We start from the raw sequence: 17,873 nt of genomic DNA on the forward strand, positions 1-17,873 counted from the left end.
GATTTCGTTTTTTTTTACCCCCGGGCGCTAAGATGAGTTTGATGTCAATCTGTTTTTTCCTCTGTTCTCAACAATATCTACTATTTTCATAATAGATTCTATCCGTAGCGACGCGCATGGCGTTGCTATAGCCAAAACTATAGAGAGACAAACAGGGAGGAACCACGAGAAGCGATATCCATGGCAAATGCACACGCATTAGAGGAAGAGGAAGAAGAAGGAGAGGGACACGAAGCGGTGGAGGAAATCCAACGCGTCATTGAATCGGTTGCGCAATTCGGACAGTATAGAAAGACACAGAGAAAAGAATGTCACAACTTGGTGCGGCGGTTCAAACTCATGCTGCCTATCGTGGAAGAGCTCCGAGATATTCCGGAGCCCTTCCACGAAAACGGCATCGTTTGGTTGAAGAAACTTAGGGATGCACTCTTGTTTGCCAAGGAACTCTTGAGGTTATGTAGCCAAGGAAGCAAAATTCTCCTTGTAAGAACCTTCTCTTATGACAACATTAAAAAATATAAAATAAAAAAATTAATACGAAATGTTCAAATATAAATTGGATAATGTATATTTGATTGTTTATTTATAATTTGGTTTAATTTGTGTTTAAGGCAATGGAGACGGAGGCATATATGATAAAATTTCAAGGTGTTTATGAGAAATTGAGTCAAGCATTTGAAGATGTGCCTTGTGAGGAATTAGGAATCTCAGATGAAGTCAGAGAACAGGTAGGTCTGTTTTCAATTTTCTCATCTCCAAATTTAATCAATTTGTCGGATGATTACTTACATGAAAATGTCTGAACATAATAGTTGAGATGTATACACATATTATGTCAAACAGTTTAATAAAATAAATATATATCAAATTATCTCATAATTCTTAACTATCATCTTCGTATAATATTTTCATAGTGAATAATCAAGTGTTTCTGAAAATAATTAATGAATATTTTATGAACAACCACCATGATTTGCATAGAAAAATAATTGGGAGTTCTATTATGCAGATTGAGCTAATGCACACTCAGCTCAAGCGGGCGAGGAGGAGGACGGATACACAGGACATGGAGCTTGCAATGGATATGATGGTGGTGTTATCCGGCGATGAGCAACGGAGCGCCGACAGTGCCATCATTGAGAGGCTAGCAAAGAAATTAGAGCTTCAAAGGGTTGAGGATCTTAAGATAGAAACCTTGGCGATCAAGCAACTGGCTGATGAAAGAAAAGGGCAACAAGTAGATAGCACCAAGAAAATAATTGGCCTCCTTAACAAGTTGAAGAGAATTGCTGGCATGGAAGAAACAAGTGTTCTTGATGATCCTGTCCTGCCTAGGGTGCTTGTGAAGAGCATATCTTTGGTTATTCCTCATGAGTTTCTTTGTCCTATAACCCTTGAAATCATGACAGATCCTGTTATTATTGCAAGTGGACAGGTAATAATAAAAATAAAGTACTTGCTTTTAGTTAGAATTATTTTTATATTTAAATTATTTAATCTTTCTCTAATTTAATAAGAAAAAGTGTTATATGAATTCTTAATTTTAGCATATTAACAAAGGAAGAAAGAAGAAAGTAAAACAAAATATATTTGGATATGTGGAACTTAGTTCCCTTCTTCAGGTCGAGTAGCCTTAAACTTTAGAATAGAAAAGGACAAAAATAATATATACATCAAATTATGAATTCATATTATGTTGAGTACTTGTATTAAAAATGGGTAAAATGGGAGATAACAATGACCCATAACAATAAAGTATTAGAAAGGGAAGATTGTTAGGATTTTCATTTCAATTAATGGGTTAAATACTTAAGGTTTTTTAATTAACTTTTTAATATAAATCTTCAATCTTTTAATCTTAGACATTGATTAGTTAACCCCTAGATGAAGATTCAGAGTAAAAACTACATTCTTTTGGTTGCTGTAAGTTCATATTCTTTTGTTGAATTCCATTTGACAATTAAGTACAAAACATAATATGGATGTTAATTGTATTAAGTACTAGTTGAAAAAATGAAATTTGATGCCTTTTCTACACATATATGATGCTAATAAAACTTTTGCTACCTTTTCTTATTTGTTTGTGTTTTTCTTATCGATATGTTTCTCCACCAAAGACATATGAAAGGGAAAGCATAGTGAAATGGTTTGAATCCAAACATAATACCTGTCCAAAGACAAGGCAAACCCTTGATCACTTGCAACTAGCACCAAATTGTGCCTTAAAGAGCATAATTGAAGAATGGTGTGAGAAAAACCACTTCAAACTACCAAAGAAGTTCAAATCCTCAAGCCAAAACAATGGTCCAATTATCAACATACAAGAAATCCCACCTTTGGTTGAAAGCCTATCATCAATTCATTTAGAAGAACAGAGAAGAGCGGTCGAGAAGATTCGAATGCTGTCGAAAGAAAGCCCCGAGAATCGGATATTGATTGCTGAGCATGGAGGAATACCACCATTGATACAAATCTTATCTTATCCGGATTCAAAGATTCAAGAACATGCTGTGACAGCATTGTTGAATCTTTCAATTGATGAGAAGAACAAGAGGCTAATATCAAAAGAAGGTGCTATTCCAGCAATCATAGAAGTTTTGGAGAATGGTAGCATTGTTGCTAAGGAAAATTCAGCAGCATGTTTGTTTAGTCTCTCAATGCTTGATGAGAACAAAGAACTTGTGGGATTGTCAAATGGGATTCCACCATTGGTGAAACTTTTGAGGAATGGAACAGTTAGAGGGAAAAAAGATGCTATTACAGCACTTTTTAATTTGTCCCTTAACCATGCAAATAAAAGCAGGGCGATTAGTGCTGGTATTGTCGCACCTTTGCTTCAGTTGCTTAAGGACACAAAAACAAACATGATTGACGAGGCTCTATCCATTCTGTTACTGCTCTCCTCGATTTCCGAGGGGAGACAGGAGATTGGACAGCTGTCATTTATCGAGACACTTGTTGAGTTCATTAAGGATGGGACCCCCAAGAACAAGGAGTGTGCTGCTTCTGTGCTCCTGGAGTTGTGTACAAATAACTACTCTTATATACTTGCAGCACTTCAGTATGGAGTTTATGAGCATTTGATTCAGATCAAAGGGAGTGGAACAAATAGAGCACAGAGGAAAGCAAATGCTCTCTTAGATCTTATAAGTAGGAGTGAGCAAATTTAGTTTCATCTTTGCTTTCTCCATTATTGTAGGTTTTTTTCCCCTTTAATCATTGTAAAATTGTAAATTAACCAACTATTGCCACCTACTTTGATGTACAAAAATATACTTGTTTGATAGTTAAACTTTTCTCCTAAATTAGTTTAGGAAAATTATATTGTAAATTAAAGGATTATGTGCATATAAGTATATTTGTAAAGTATTATGTTGTTATTCATGAATGATTAGGAGGCTTATGTTACGTCTTAATGTTGTTCTTCTTTCTAGTATACTGTTATATTATTGTTGAGAGAAAATTATATATTGAAGCTATGTTGTATTGTTGTTGAGGTATTTATATAATTATATGTAAGTAAGTAATTCTAGACGAATTAATTGTGGGATTTAAAATTACATTATCTTACAGATGCATTCTCTTGTTAATTATAAGGGCTATATTTTGGTTTCTGCATTCTTCTAGGCAAAATTTGTTGTGTGTTTGTGGCTAAGGCATTATCTTACACTTTGAATTCTGGCGATACTTGTAACCATGGTATGTAACAAATCATTTGATTCTTTCATGTCAATCAAAGCAAGAACATACTTCCGGAGGATTTCATGTCGATTAACACTCAAAGGATCGGTCTATTCGCTTGGTACATGCATCATTTGTGGTTTCTTGTTCCACAAGTCTCATTAGCTTTGTTGATTTTGTACAGAAACCTTGGCCTTGCTTCAATTGCAAGAGAAATGTCAAGGTAAGTTGATGGAGTCAAAAGATACAAGAATGAAGAGAACCTCGGAAGCTCTTAGAAATATGAAGATTCACAAACTACAAGGATGGAAAATGAAGTTTGTTGTGACGATAATGAACTCAGGAAAACTCGTTAAAAAGATTCATTTATACTTCTACCATGACCACATTTCTTTATTCCATTGCCTTAACATTCATATTTGTGTTTTTAGTGATCCTTGTCTTTGTGGAAAATTTAGTGTTTCTTGATTGAAATTATCTTTCTAAAATAAAAAATTCTATCTATCTTGATCTTGTTCGTGAATTTTATGCCAACGTAACCTATCATAAGGAAAACATTCATTCTTATATAAAAGGCCGTGAGTTAAATCTAAATAGTGAAACCATTAGTGATACCCTAGGATATTCTGATGTGAGTATTTGTGCTTATACCTTTGAAAAATGGGATGAAGGCTTGGATATTTCATATCAAGATGTTTTAGCCTATGTTTGTGAAAATATATCTCTCATTGATGGTCTCACTCCAAATCATAAGGTTCTAGGTTCCCTCTATGCTCAACTTCCCCGCATTGTGAATCACATCATCCTGTTTTAAAGCGGTTCTTATCAAAGAGTTTCTTTTTGTGACACATTAGTATTATATGCTATCATTACAAAAACTGAGATTTTATTTGCTTATCTAATTATGGGCACATGTATGATTGCATAAAGAGTGATAAAAATGTGTCTCTTCTTTCCAGCATATTTTTAACTTGTATTTTTAAATCATTTGGTCTTGATCTGACCAATAAGACATTTGAAAATAAAAACTCTTACCTAAAAGGGAGTAGTGCCATGAAACAGCAAACGAAAAAATCTACAAGAACTAAAAAAAGTGATACTTGATGATGATAAAGATGAACTTGATGACCTCCTTCCTCATTCAACCCTGGAACATCTGCCTCTATTGAATACAAATCACTCCTTTGTGAAATTGTTAAAAATGTTTTGCAAGAGTTTGTGAATCTAACCAACCATCTCATATCAACCAGCAAAGAAGAAAGGAAGCTTGCGGTCAGAAATAAAAATGCATTGAAAAAATCTAATGATAGAGTGGCAATCCTTCTAAAATATGTGGACAATATATATGAGGATGAAACAATGGCCACATATCAAGAAAAATTTCTGGACTTCGAAGAGGATAGTTCGGATGCATAAAATTGTCTCTTGAAGAAGATTTTTAGTGCTATTGAACTTAGTTCTTTGCAACTTTTTAGTATTCGACATTGTCTTTATGGTTCTCTGGATGATTATACAACTTTAATTTGCACCTGTTTTCGCTTAATTTTTATGGTTTTTGAAGTTTAACATCATTTTCTGCAAATTTGACTTGAATACTAATTCTTCCTTTAATAATAAAAGGGGAGTAATATTTTGGGTGGACAGTTTTTATGGCTGTTTTGTGTTATAATTATTTTGCTGTTTTGGTGTTAAGTCTGGTTGGTATATGCTATTTAAAAGGCTGTCTTGGTGTTGTTGTTTAAATAGCTTTGGGCAAGAAAAATGTGATTGAATTGTTGTTTTAAATTGTGATTGGGCAAACATATATTTTGTATAAATTTAGGGGTTTTTTGATACTCTCTTGCTTGGGATGCTGAATTATTACTTACATTTTTGCCAAACAAGATAATATTCTTGCATCATTGGCTTGTTTTGTATAGATATGCTTTATGTGTACAAACAGGGAGTTGCAGAAAAGCATATATTCAGGGGGCAGCAATCCTTATAAAAGAAAAGGGAGCTAATCATCAAAGAAAATATTTTTATCCAAAGATTATAATTCCATTTCTTTCATTTTTTTTGTTTAATTGATGTTTGTCCAATAAGGAGATTATTGAATTTAGAAATAAATAACAATATTTTGATGATGACAAACGTAATACAACTTGGATTAATAGCCCAAGTGAATTTGATACTTGTATTAAGTGATGCAGGCTCATGTTAGTGTGAAGCCCAATAAAAAAACCAAAGTAACTCTCAAGGTTGCTGAATGGAAATTGAAACCACAACCCAGCCCATTACTATTCAAACAAAGGAAAACAATCTTCAGCTGGGATATAAGGTGTTTTCAGGCATTGCACAAAGAACAAAGAGGAAATCAATTTTTTTCTCTAACACCAAAGAGGAAGAATGTGAATGCTAATAAAACAAGCTAATGTTAAATCAAAATAAATAAAAACAAGAAAAAAATTTAAAGGTAATTTATTTCCACTTGCATGCAAGTTAATTGTTTGTCATTTTTTTCTTTCCTTTACACTATTATTTTGGGTAATAAGAATCATTTTTTTCTATTGTGAATGAGTGAACTAATGATTAATATTATTTTGGAGTCAAAGTACAAGATTAAGAGTTCGGATTTAGGAATCTTACTGAGCAAGCAAGTTGCTGCTGCACACATCTCCTCTATCAATATTTTAATCAATCTCAGATTCTTAATTTTATGGTCTAAATGAAGAAAAAGAAAAAGGAGTTACAACTAGTTCAAGACTCAGGGAGCTAATTTTGGTAAGCAAACTCTAATTGTGGAGATAGAGAATACAAAAAGAAAAATCAATTCTGAGTGAAAGACCAAAGAGAAAGAATAAGAGTTTTGAGTTTTCATTGAAAGTTTCTCTGTGATAGTTCAACGTGTTGGACAGTATTTTTATATCAAAAAAATATTCTGCCAACATTAAAAGCTTCATTAGAGAGTGATGAATCCGATTTATACTATAGCTTCAAAGTTATGAGAAAAAGCTATTGAAAAAAAAGACAAAGAGAGAAACTTAGAGTGAAAAGTCAAGATTGATTTCAGATTTTTTTTGGAGGTATTTCTGTCTTGTATCTCATGTATCCCTTGTTAATTTGGGTAAGCACTTAGTGTGTTGAGTTTAGGTAGTTAGATAACCAAGTCAAGTTTATGTTGAAGCTTGAGTTGCCTCTGATAGGATTAGATTGAGTCATTGGAAATTAGTGTATGTAATACTTGAAAAGATAGTGAAAATTTCACTGTTGTGATAGAGATTGGATATAGATTGCATTGTACTAGGCAACTGAATCAGGATAAATGGTTGTGTCATCTTCTTCTCTCTTGCCTGATTCTATTTTTCACGATTTATAAGACAAAATAAAATTATTTCTTGCATAATTCATTTCGCAGATAACATAAAAAACAAAGTTTAAAGATCTGGTCTGAAACTTAATAATTAAGTTTTAAATTTTTTTTAAAAAATTATTATTGGACTTTTCATATAGAATATGAGTATAAAAAATTAAATTTTAATTAGTCAATATTAATTAATTTTTTATCATAAAATTATTTTTTATCTCTTATTTTTTTTAGAAGATTTAGAAATTAAAATTAGGATTGTGAATTTAAAAAATTTAATATTTAAAATTTTAAATTGAGAATTTGAAACTTAAAATAAAAAATATTTTTTGATATTAACAATAAAAATTAACTGCATGATTAATTAAACTCTTTCTATTATATATTTTGGATAATTAATTTTGTTGGCCTGATATGAATCATGCATGAGTGGATATTCCCTCTCTCCGTTTCTTTCTACTAACAAGTGAACGCATACTTTTCAATTCATGAGTTTTATAAAAGCCTCATTTCTCCCTTTTATTTTTTAATAAAGAATAAATAAAATCGCTTTGTTTACGCTGGCCTTATTATCATCATAGCGCTAATTACCTTTTGGACATGAACGCAAATCCAATAAATTATCATAATAATATAGGGTGGTCCGAGTAGAGTCACATGAATATTGGAGAGATAAAAAGATCGAATAGACTGTCAAGGAAGATTCTGTGCTTCCTTTTAGATAATATTTTTTAATAATGAATAATAATAAAAAGTGTTTATTTATAAGCTACCAAAGGACTAGATTATAAGCTACCAAACTTAGAACTCAAAACCTGGTCCACCAGTTGAATTGTGTCGGAACGATGATGATGATGATGATGATGATGATGATGATGATGATGATGATGCAACTTGAAAGTAGGATTTAGTCAGGTAGCAGGGACTAGACCCACCACATTGAATGTTGTTCCATATATAGAATGTCAATGGTTGCGGCGGTTAACATAAATTTAAGGGGATAAATTACAAGTTATCAAATTAAAAGTTAAAACTTGTTCCGTTCTGAAGGTGCTGAGGTCCACTGCTTTCAGTTGAGCACCTGGGTCCTTGATCGAGTTAAAGGTCGTCCAAGTATCACGGTGCGGCTTTAATTTCAGTTTTTTGGAACACGGCGGTGGGAGCACCTGCACAAAGCACTCCAACACTCAAGTAAGTATATGAATTATAAGAGAATAAGAATAATATATGAGAATGAGTTCTGTAATCTGTCCTTTGTGGTTGGATTAGGTTTGGTTTTATAGACGTGTGGTGTGTTAGTTTGTTTCGGAATGTCAGGTGAGTGTTGTTACTAATATCTTTGACCTGCGCAAAGACGTGATTGAATATGAGGGAGTGAGTTCCGTGATTGTGGATGACGCTGCTGACTTGTTCGCGTTTTAGTTGGAGGTTTTTATGCTTTTGTTTGGTTCAGCCAAATCTTTAGGTAGGTGATCAATTTTGAGTTTATCTCAGAGTTTGGTGGTGTACACGTCATAGTCCCCAAGTTCGGCTAGTGTTGTATGTAAGAACAGTGGGCGAACTTTAGTTGATTTATTGCTGACTTCGTTTTTGTGGCTTAAATAACTTTTTGTTGCTGCTGGGCCTCCGTGGCCCATTTAAAGGAATTTGAAAGGAAATTGGAGTGACTCTTTGGTTATTCTTGTGACTCATTTAATGTGCCATTATGTGGATTGGTTCCCCACGTTGACGATAGTTATTGACTAAGGTTCCCACTAATTTAGTGGGCTTTGTAATAATAGCTGCACTTCGCTTCGGGACTTTACATTTTGCTGCTACGTTTCTTTTTTACAGTTTACCTTCCCTCATGTCTTCGCAAGGTTAGTGTTTTTCTTCATTTACTTTTTGTTATTACTGCTATGGCGAGAGAGAAGTCGAAAGCGGTTGAGGAGAGGGAAGACGACCCGTATCATTGGGTCCATGACGACGTTAAGACTCGTTCTTCCTCGTTTACCACTGCGGAATCCATATCTGATTTGGGTAGTTTGACTGTTGTTAGGGTTGGTTCTACTGTTGCTATCGAGCTTCTTCCCTGTTCTGATATTGATAGGGTTTCTGAGAGGAGGGGAGATTGGGGGTATTTCTATATGTATACCCCCTGTATCTTTGAACTTGGTGTGAGATTTCCCTTTACTTCTTTCGAATGTGACGTTCTTACGCAGCTCAACTGCGCGCCTTCGCAACTTCACCCAAATTCGTGGGCATTTCTTCGTGCCTTTGAGTGTTTGATGGACTTCCTCAATTTTCCTTGTTCTTTGCCACTGTTTTTCTCTTTGTTTCAGTCAAAAGGTGTTCGAAAGGGTCTGTGGGTTTGCCTTAGTAGTTTCCCAGGTCGTTCCTTGTTTCTCTTGTACAAATCCTCATTTAAGAATTTTAAATCTTTGTTTGTTAAAGTCAGGGCAGCTGATGAGCGGATAATTTGTATGCTTTTTGGCATTGTTTTTAGTATGTTTTTGATATGATATAGTTAGTTTTTAGTATATTTTTATTAGTTTTTAGTTAAAATTCACTTTTCTGGACTTTACTATGAGTTTGTGTGTTTTTCTGTGATTTCAGGTATTTTCTGGCTGAAATTGAGGGACCTGAGCAAAAATCTGATTCAGAGACCAAAAAGGACTGCAGATGCTGTTGGATTCTGACCTCCCTGCACTCGAAGTGGATTTTCTGGAGCTACAGAAGCCCAATTGGCGCGCTCTCAACGGCGTTGGAAAGTAGACATCCTGGGCTTTCCAGCATTATATGATAGTCCATACTTTGCCCAAGATTTGATGGCCCAAACCGGCGTTCAAAGTCACTCTCAGAATTCCCAGCGTTAAACGCCGGAACTGGCACAAGAATGGGAGTTAAACGCCCAAACTGGCACCAAAATGGGAGTTAAACGCCAAGAAGAGTCTCTACACGAAAAATGCTTCATTGCTCAGCCCAAGCACACACCAAGTGGGCCCGGAAGTGGATTTTTATGTCATTTACTCATTTCTGTAAACCTTAGGCTACTAGTTTTCTATAAGTAGGACCTTTTACTATTGTATTTTCATCTTGGTTCTTCTGGTTCCCTCTCTGGGGCCGAAACCAATGATCACTTTTGTACTTATGTATTTTCAACGGTGGAGTTTCTACACACCATAGATTAAGGTGTGGAGCTCTGCTGTACCTCGAGTATTAATGCAATTACTATTGTTCTTCCATTCAATTCCGCTTGTTCTTTATCCAAGATATCACTTGTTCTTCAACTTGATGAAGGTGATGATTGACGCCCATCACCATTCTCATTCATGAACAAAGTGACTGACAACCACTCTTGTTCTACAAGCATATGAGGCTTAGTGAATATCTCTTGGATTCTTTAATCGGAATCTTCGTGGTATAGGCAGGACCTGATGGCGGCATTCAAGAGAATCCGGAAGGTCTAAACCTTGTCTGTGGTATTCTGAGTAGGATTCAATGATTGAATGACTGTGACGTGCTTCAAACCTGTAACCTACTGGGCGTTAGTGACAGACGCAAAAGAATCACTGGATTCTATTCCGGTAGGGGAGGGAACCACACCGGTGATTGGCAGCACTGTGACAGAGTGTGTGCATTAGCTTTCACTGCGAGGATGGGAGGTAGCTGCTGACAACAGTGAAACCCTACACGAGCTTGCCATGGAAAGGAGTAAGAAGGATTGGATGAAGACATTAGGAAAGCAGAGAGACGGAAGGGAAGGCATCTTCATACGCTTATCTGAAGTTCCTACCAATGAATTACATAAGTATCTCTATCTTTACCTTTGTGTTATTTTCGTTCATCACCATTATCATTTGAGTCTGCCTGACTGAGATTTACAAGGTGACCATAGCTTGCTTCATACCACCAATCTCCGTGGGATCGACCCTTACTCGCGTAAGGTATTACTTGGACGACCCAGTGCACTTGCTGGTTAGTTGTGCGAAGTTGTAGTGATCACAATTTCGTGCACCAAGTTTTTGGCGCCGTTGCCGGGGATTGTTCTTGTGTATGGACAACTGACGGTTCATCTTGTTGCTTAGATTAGGTATTATTTTTCTTCAGAGTTCTTAAGAATGAATTCTAGTGTTTCAAGGTGATGTTCTTATCATCACCAAAGCTGATTGATCATCATCAATTTAGCTCTTGAATGCAATGTCCTGCTGAAGCTTAGCTAGCTATGTCTAATTCCTTTAGACTAAAGCTTTAGACTAACATTGCATGATTCCTGGAATTCTCATTAAGAATTTTGATACCTTTATTTTCTTTTTCACTTAATTTTCGAAAAATCCAAAAAAAATTTTAAAATCATAAAAACCAAAAATATTTCTTGTCTAAGTCTAGTGTCTCATTCTAAGTTTGGTGTCAATTGCATGTTTTTGTTCTTCTTGCATTTTTCGAATTCATGCATGTGTCTTCATTAATCTTCAAGTTGTTCTTGACAATTTCCTTGTTTTGATCTTTAAATTCTATTGACTTGAGTATTTTGTTGTTTATCATGTGCATTCATATTTTATTATTGTCAGTAGTATACAAACTGCTGAGTTTGGTGTCTTGCATGCATTGTTATTTGATTTTAGTTGCATTTTAATTATTCCTTATTATTAAAAATCCAAAAAATATTTTTAATTTGTGTCTTTTCAAGTCAATAATACAGAGAATTGAAGATTCAAGAACATACTGCAGAGGAATCACACAGAAAAAGCTGGGCATTCAAAAATGCCCAGTGAAGAAGACAAACTGGCGTTTAAACGCCAGCCAGGGTGCCTGGCTGGGCGTTTAACGCCCAAAAAGGTAGTAGTTTGGGCGTTAAACGCCAGAATGTGCACATTCTGGGCGTTTAACGCCAGGATGGCAAAGGGGGAAGATTTTGTTTTCAAAATCAATTTTTTTTCAAGTTTTCAAAGTTTTTCAAAATCAAATCTTTTTCAAATCATATCTTTTCAATCAAATGTTTTCAAAATCAATTTCTTTCCTTTTTCAAAGATACTTACTAACAATTAATGATTTGATTGAACATTTTTTGCCTTTTCTGTTGAGGAAGGTTTTATGTTTGAATCATATCTTTTCTTGTTAGGCAAGTCATTAATTTTTAAAATCATATCTTTTCAAGTTGTTTTCAAATCATATCTTTTCAAATTGTTTTCAAATCATATCTTTTAAAATTGTTTTCAAATCATATCTTTTTAATCACATCTTTTCTTCAAAATAAGTTTTCAATCAAATCTTTTTAATTTCTAATTTCAAAATCTTTTTCAAAAATCACTTGATTTCTTTTCCACTCTTATTTTCGAAAATCAATTAAGTGTTTTTCAAAATGTTTTCAAAATCTTTTACTTAAATTTTCGAAAATTACTTCCCTTCTTCTCACATCCTTCTGTTTATGGACTAACACTATCCCTTAATGCAAAATTCGAACTCCATCTCCTTTGATAAGTTCGAATTTTCTACTTCTGTCTTCTACTCTTCTTTTCCTCTGACACTTCAAGGAATCTCTATACTGTGACATAGAGGATTCCACATTTTCTTGTCCCCTTCTCTTTCATATGAGCAGGAGCAGAGACAAAGGCATTCTTGTTGAAGCTAACCCTGAGCCTGAAAGGACCTTGAAGAGAAAGCTAAGAGAAGCCAAAGCACAACTCTCTTTAGAGCACCTGAACGAACTCTTCAAGGAAGAAGAACTCATGGCAGCCGAAAACAACAACAATGCCAACAATGCAAGGAAGGTGCTGGGTGACTTTACTGCACCTACTCCCGACTTCTATGGGAGAAGCATCTCTATCCCTGCCATTAGAGCAAACAACTTTGAGCTTAAGCCTCAATTAGTTTCTCTAATGCAACAGAATTGTAAGTTCCATGGACTTCCATTGGAAGATCCTCATCAGTTTTTAGCTGAATTCTTGCAAATCTGTGACACAGTCAAGACTAATGGGGTTGACCCTGAGGTCTATAGACTTATGCTATTCCCTTTTGCTGTAAGAGACAGAGCTAGGACATGGTTGGACTCACAACCTAAAGAAAGCCTGGACTCTTGGGAAAAGCTAGTCAATGCCTTCTTGGCAAAGTACTTTCCACCTCAAAAATTGAGTAAGCTTAGAGTGGAAGTCCAAACCTTCAGACAGAAGGATGGAGAATCCCTCTATGAAGCTTGGGAAAGATACAAACAATTAATCAGAAAATGTCCTTCTGACATGCTTTCTGAATGGAGCATCATAGGTATTTTCTATGATGGTCTCTCTGAACTGTCCAAGATGTCTTTGGATAGCTCTGCTGGAGGATCTCTTCATCTGAAGAAGACGCCTACAGAGGCTCAAGAGCTAATTGAAATGGTTGCAAATAACCAATTCATGTACACTTCTGAAAGAAATCCTGTGAACAATGGGGTAAATCAGAAGAAAGGAGTTCTTGAGATTGATACTCTGAATGCCATTTTGGCTCAGAACAAGATATTGACTCAACAAGTCAATTTAATTTCTCAAAGTCTGTCTGGAATGCAAAATGCACCAAGCAGTACTAAGGAAGCTTCATCTGAGGAAGAAGCTTATGATCCTGAGAACCCTTCAATAGAAGAGGTGAATTACATGGGAGAACCCTATGGAAACACCTACAATCCTTCATGGAGAAATCATCCAAATCTTTCATGGAAGGATCAACAGAGACCTCAACAAGGTTTCAACAATAATGGTGGAAGAAACAGGTTTAGCAATGGCAAGCCTTTTCCATCATCTTCTCAGCAACAGACAAAGAACTCTAAGCAGAACCCCTCTGACTTAGCAACCATGGTCTCTGATCTAATCAAAACCACTCAAAGTTTCATGAATGAAACAAGGTCCTCCATTAGAAATTTGGAGGCACAAGTGGGACAGCTGAGTAAGAAAATCACTGAACTCCCTCCAAGTACTCTCCCAAGCAATACAGAAGAAAATCCAAGAGGAGAGTGCAAAGCCATAAACATGGCCGAATTTGGAGAGGAAGGAGAGCAAGTGAACGCCACTGAGGAAGGCCTCAATGGGCGTGCACTGACCTCCACTGAGTTCCCTAATAAGGAACCATGGGAATCTGAGGCTCAAAATGAGACCATAGAGATTCCATTGGAATTACTTCTGCCATTCATAAGCTCTGACGAGTATTCTTCCTCTGAAGAGGATGAGTATGTCACTGAAGAGCAAGTTGCTAAATACCTTGGAGCAATCATGAAGCTAAATGACAAGTTATTTGGAAATGAGACTTGGGAGGATGAACCCCCCTTGCTCACCAAAGAACTGGATGACTTGTCTAGGCAGAAATTACCTCAAAAGAGACAAGATCCTGGGAAATTTTCCATACCTTGTACCATAGGCACCATGACCTTCAAGAAGGCTCTGTGTGACTTAGAGTCAAGTGTAAACCTCATGCCTCTCTCTGTAATGGAGAAGCTAGGGATCTTTGAGGTGCAAGCTGCAAAAATCTCATTAGAGATGGCAGACAACTCAAGAAAACAAGCTTATGGACTTGTAGAGAATGTTTTGGTTAAGATTGAGGACCATTACATCCCTACTGATTTCATAGTCCTAGAGACTGGGAAGTGCATGGATGAAACCATCATCCTTGGCAGACTTTTCCTAGCCACAGCAAAAGCTGTGATTGATGTTGATAGAGGTGAAATGATCATTCAAGTGAATGAAGAATCCTTTGTGTTTAAGGCTCAAGGATAACCCTCTGTCACCATGGAGAGGAAGCTTGAAGAGCTTCTCTCAAATCAGAGACAAACAGAGCCCCCACAGTCAAACTCTAAGTTTGGTGTTGGGAGGCCACAACCAAACTCTAAGTTTGGTGTTGAATCCCCACATTCAAACTCTAAGTTTGGTGTTGGGAGGTTCCAACACGGTTTAGAGCATTTCTGAGGCTCCATGAGAGTCCTCTGTCAAGCTAATGACAATAAAGAAGCGCTTGTTGGGAGGCAACCCAATGTTTTATAGTTAACTATTTTCTTTGTTATTTTATCTTTTTTGTAGGTTGATGATCATAAGAAGTCACAAAATCCATGAAAAAAGCAAAAACAGAATGAAAAACAGGAAGAAAAATAGCACACCCTGGAGGAAGAACTCACTGGCGTTTAAACGCCAGTGAGGCTAGCAGTTGGGCGTTTAACGCCCAGTCTGGCACCATTCTGGGCGTTTAACGCCAGAAAGGGGCACCAGACTGGCGTTAAACGCCAGGAAAGGGCAAGAACCTGGCGTTAAACGCCAGAAATGGGCACCAGCCCGGCGTTTAACGCCAGAAATGGCTCAAAACGTGATTTTGAGTGCCATTTGGTGCAGGGATGACTTTTCCTTGACACCACAGGATCTGTGGACCCCACAGGATCCCCACCAACCCCACCACTCTCTCTCTCTTCTTCACCCATTTACCAATCACCTCAATACCTCTTTCCCAAACACCCTTCACCCATCAAAACCCATCTTTCTCTTCACCACTCACACCCTAAACACTACTTCTTCCCCCTTTTGACCAAACCACACAACCTCCTTCATATCCTCCATTTTCTTCTTCTTCTACTCTCTTCTTTCTTCTTTTGCTCGAGGACGAGCAAACCTTTTAAGTTTGGTGTGGTAAAAGCAATGCTTTTTGTTTTTCCATAACCATTTATGGCATCCAAAGCCGGTTCAACTGAGAAGGCATGACCTCAAGCCCATCACTAAGAAAAAAAAAAGATGGAGCAAACAAGAGACCCCTCTCATCATGAGATCCCTGAGATACCTCAAGGGATGCACTTTCCTCCACAAGACTATTGGGAGCAACTAAACACCTCCCTAGGAGAATTGAGTTCCAACATGGGACAACTAAGGGTGGAGCATCAAGAACACTCCATCTTCCTTCATGAGATTAGAGAAGACCAAAGAATCATGAGGGAGGAGCAACAAAGACAAGGAAGAAACATTGAGGAGCTCAAGCACTCCATAGGATCTTCAAGAGCAAGAAAGAGCCGCCATCACTAAGGTGGACCCGTTCCTTGATTTCCTTGTTATTTATTCTTCTGTTTTTCGAATTTTATGCTTATGTTTATCCATGTTTGTGTCTTGTGATCATTAGTGTCTTAGTGTCTATGCCAAAAAGTTATATGAATCCATCACCTTTCTTAAATGAAAACTGTTTTTATCACAAAAGAACAAGAAGTACAGGATTTCAAATTCATCTTTAAAACTAGCTTAATTAGTTTGATGTGGTGGCAATACTTTTGTTTTCTGAATGTATGCTTAAACAGTGCATATGTCTTTTGAATTTGTGGTTCACGAATGTTAAAATTGTTGGCTCTTGAAAGAATGATGAAAAAGGAGACATGTTACTGAGGATCTGAAAAATCATTACAATGATTCTTGAAGCAAGAAAAAGCATTTCTATTCAAAAAAAAAAAGGGGGGGGGGGAAGGAGAAAAACGAAAAGAAAGAGAAAAAGAAAGAAAAAGAAGGAATAAAGTTGTGATCCAAGGCAATAAGAGTGTGCTTAAGAACCCTGGACACCTCTAATTGGGGACTTTAGCAAAGCTGAGTCACAATCTGAAAAGGTTCACCCAATTATGTGTCTGTAGCATGTATGTATCCGGTGGTAATACTGGAAGACAGAGTGCTTTGGGCCACAGCCAAGACTCAATAAGTAGCTGAGTTCAAGAATCATCATACTTAACTAGGAGAATCAATAACACTATCTGGATTCTGAGTTCCTAAAGAAGCCAATCATTCTGAATTTCAAAGGATAAAGTGAGATGCCAAAACAGTTCGGAGGCAAAAAGCTACTAGTCCCGCTCATCTAATTTGGAGCTAAGTTTCATTGATAATTTGGAGTCTATAGTATATTCTCTTCTTTTTATCTTATTTGATTTTCAGTTGCTTGGGGACAAGCAACAATTTAAGTTTGGTGTTGTGATGAGCGGATAATTTGTATGCTTTTTGGCGTTGTTTTTAGTATGTTTTTGATATGATATAGTTAGTTTTTAGTATATTTTTATTAGTTTTTAGTTAAAATTCACTTTTCTGGACTTTACTATGAGTTTGTGTGTTTTTCTGTGATTTCAGGTATTTTCTGGCTGAAATTGAGGGACCTGAGCAAAAATCTGATTCAGAGACCAAAAAGGACTGCAGATGCTGTTGGATTCTGACCTCCCTGCACTCGAAGTGGATTTTCTGGAGCTACAGAAGCCCAATTGGCGCGCTCTCAACGGCGTTGGAAAGTAGACATCCTGAGCTTTCCAGCAATATATGATAGTCCATACTTTGCCCAAGATTTGATGGCCCAAACCGGCGTTCAAAGTCACCCTCAGAATTCCCAGCGTTAAACGCCGGAACTGGCACAAGAATGGGAGTTAAACGCCCAAATTGGCACCAAAATGGGAGTTAAACGCCAAGAAGAGTCTCTACACGAAAAATGCTTCATTGCTCAGCCCAAGCACACACCAAGTGGGCCCGGAAGTGGATTTTTATGTCATTTACTCATTTCTGTAAACCTTAGGCTACTAGTTTTCTATAAGTAGGACCTTTTACTATTGTATTTTCATCTTGGTTCTTCTGGTTCCCTCTCTGGGGCCGAAACCAATGATCACTTTTGTACTTATGTATTTTCAATGGTGGAGTTTCTACACACCATAGATTAAGGTGTGGAGCTCTGCTGTACCTCGAGTATTAATGCAATTACTATTGTTCTTCCATTCAATTCCGCTTGTTCTTTATCCAAGATATCACTTGTTCTTCAACTTGATGAAGGTGATGATTGACGCCCATCACCATTCTCATTCATGAACAAAGTGACTGACAACCACTCTTGTTCTACAAGCATATGAGGCTTAGTG

At 36.5% G+C, this 17,873-nt stretch overlaps 1 protein-coding gene and 1 non-coding gene across 2 annotated transcripts; one reads left to right on the forward strand and one right to left on the reverse strand.

The window, feature by feature from the left end:
- LOC112797514 (U-box domain-containing protein 15) lies at nt 1-3,408 on the forward strand. Its single transcript, XM_025840496.3, has 4 exons — nt 1-483; nt 612-728; nt 1,010-1,435; nt 2,118-3,408. Exons 1-4 carry the CDS (start codon nt 181-183, stop codon nt 3,168-3,170), a joined length of 1,899 nt encoding a protein of 632 aa, XP_025696281.1. The 5' UTR covers nt 1-180; the 3' UTR covers nt 3,171-3,408.
- Nucleotides 3,409-13,140: 9,732 nt separating this feature from the next.
- LOC112799167 (small nucleolar RNA R71) lies at nt 13,141-13,248 on the reverse strand. Its single transcript, XR_003200745.1, has one exon. It is a non-coding gene; the product is annotated as a small nucleolar RNA R71 (small nucleolar RNA).
- Nucleotides 13,249-17,873: the final 4,625 nt, after the last annotated feature.

Source organism: Arachis hypogaea, chromosome 4, assembly GCF_003086295.3.
Source record: "Arachis hypogaea cultivar Tifrunner chromosome 4, arahy.Tifrunner.gnm2.J5K5, whole genome shotgun sequence".
NCBI classification, from domain to species: Eukaryota; Viridiplantae; Streptophyta; class Magnoliopsida; order Fabales; family Fabaceae; genus Arachis; species Arachis hypogaea.